Source organism: Adiantum capillus-veneris, chromosome 20, assembly GCF_014529385.1.
Source record: "Adiantum capillus-veneris isolate H3 chromosome 20, ASM1452938v2, whole genome shotgun sequence".
Lineage (NCBI taxonomy): Eukaryota > Viridiplantae > Streptophyta > Polypodiopsida > Polypodiales > Pteridaceae > Adiantum > Adiantum capillus-veneris.
Window position 1 is genome coordinate 21,749,706 of NC_140950.1, and position 1,418 is coordinate 21,751,123.

Here is a 1,418-nt window from a genome sequence, read left to right on the forward strand (position 1 = left end):
GCTGCTCTGGTGGCTTTGATGATGGTGATGATGATACGGGTAGCCGTTGTGAAGGCTACTAGTGTAAGTTATACACAGTGGGGGGAAGCGCATGCCACCTTCTATTGGAACACGGACGGCTCTGGAACGGACCGTAGGAAAACATCGTCATTTCTGCTGCGGTTTTGGACGGAAGGCTAAGTGCGTTTTTGTGCAGATGGCGCTTGTGGGTATGGCAGCATGCGGGCGCAGGGATACGGAGACAATACGGCAGCGCTGAGCACAGTCCTGTTTAACGGCGGCAAGACCTGTGGAGCCTGCTTTCAGCTGCAGTGCTACAACGACCCGCAATGGTGCCTGCCCGGAAACCATCGGTCGGTGATCGTGACGGCCACCAACTTCTGTCCGCCCAACTTTTCCAAGCCGAGCGACAACGGCGGGTGGTGCAACCCGCCGCGGCCGCATTTCGACCTGGCCGTTCCGGCCTTTCTGCAGATTGCCAAGTACAAAGCTGGAATCGTGCCGGTGAGATACCGACGGGTGCCCTGCTTCAAGCAGGGTGGCATCCGTTTTGCCATCAGCGGCAACCGATGGTTCAACATGGTGCTGGTTAGCAATGTGGCCGGCAGCGGCAGCGTAACGAGCATGTCAGTCCGGGGCTCCCGCACCAGCGCCTGGCTGCCCATGACCCGCAACTGGGGCCAAAACTGGCAGTGCACCAAGGTCCTCACTGGCCAGTCCCTCTCCTTCCTCATCACCACTGACGACGGCCACACCCGCACCTTCTTCAACGTTGCTCCCTCCTCTTGGTCCTTTGGCCAAACCTTTCAGGCCCACGGTGGCCAGTTCTAGACTCTCTCTCTCTCTCTCTCTCTCTCTCTCTCTCTCTTACTCTAAGGCCATGGAATTGATTATTTATTTATTCTTAATTACATTGCTCTTGCACCTTGCCATAGCCTTCGGAGGACTATGACTAGTTTGTGAATTCAAAGTGTATGGTCGGACATTCGTTATCTCAACATTTGCCTCTTCTCATTTTATTTAGAAATCTCTCTCTCTCTCTCTCTCTCTCTCTCTCTCTAAATGATTTTCGTTACATATTTATATCTTTATCAACAATTTCAGGGTTTTATCTCTCATATTAGGATCTTGTAATAATATATTTATGATCAATGATGTTGGGAAGGATCTCTTGAAGCTGTTCTGACCTTCATATATTACCATTCTAATAAACCATAGACTACCCATGGTCTTCTTTTTGCACATTCCACTACCTGTTGCATCCAATAGGTGCTACATCTCACATAAGCATGTCATACAAGTGCTGGCTCTTTGCAATCCACCAATCCTTCTTTGAAGCTAGGAAGGCCCAATCTCTATATCTCTCTTCTTTATTTGTGTTGGCAAGAGCTTGTAGATTGTACATTGATCTAATAGCA

General features: G+C 49.9%; 1 protein-coding gene across 1 annotated transcript; it reads left to right on the top strand.

The window, feature by feature from the left end:
• Nucleotides 1-831, top strand: LOC147432224 (expansin-A16-like). Its single transcript, XM_086491539.1, has 2 exons — nt 1-133; nt 197-831. Exons 1-2 carry the CDS (start codon nt 19-21, stop codon nt 829-831), a joined length of 750 nt encoding a protein of 249 aa, XP_086347665.1. The 5' UTR covers nt 1-18.
• Nucleotides 832-1,418: the final 587 nt, after the last annotated feature.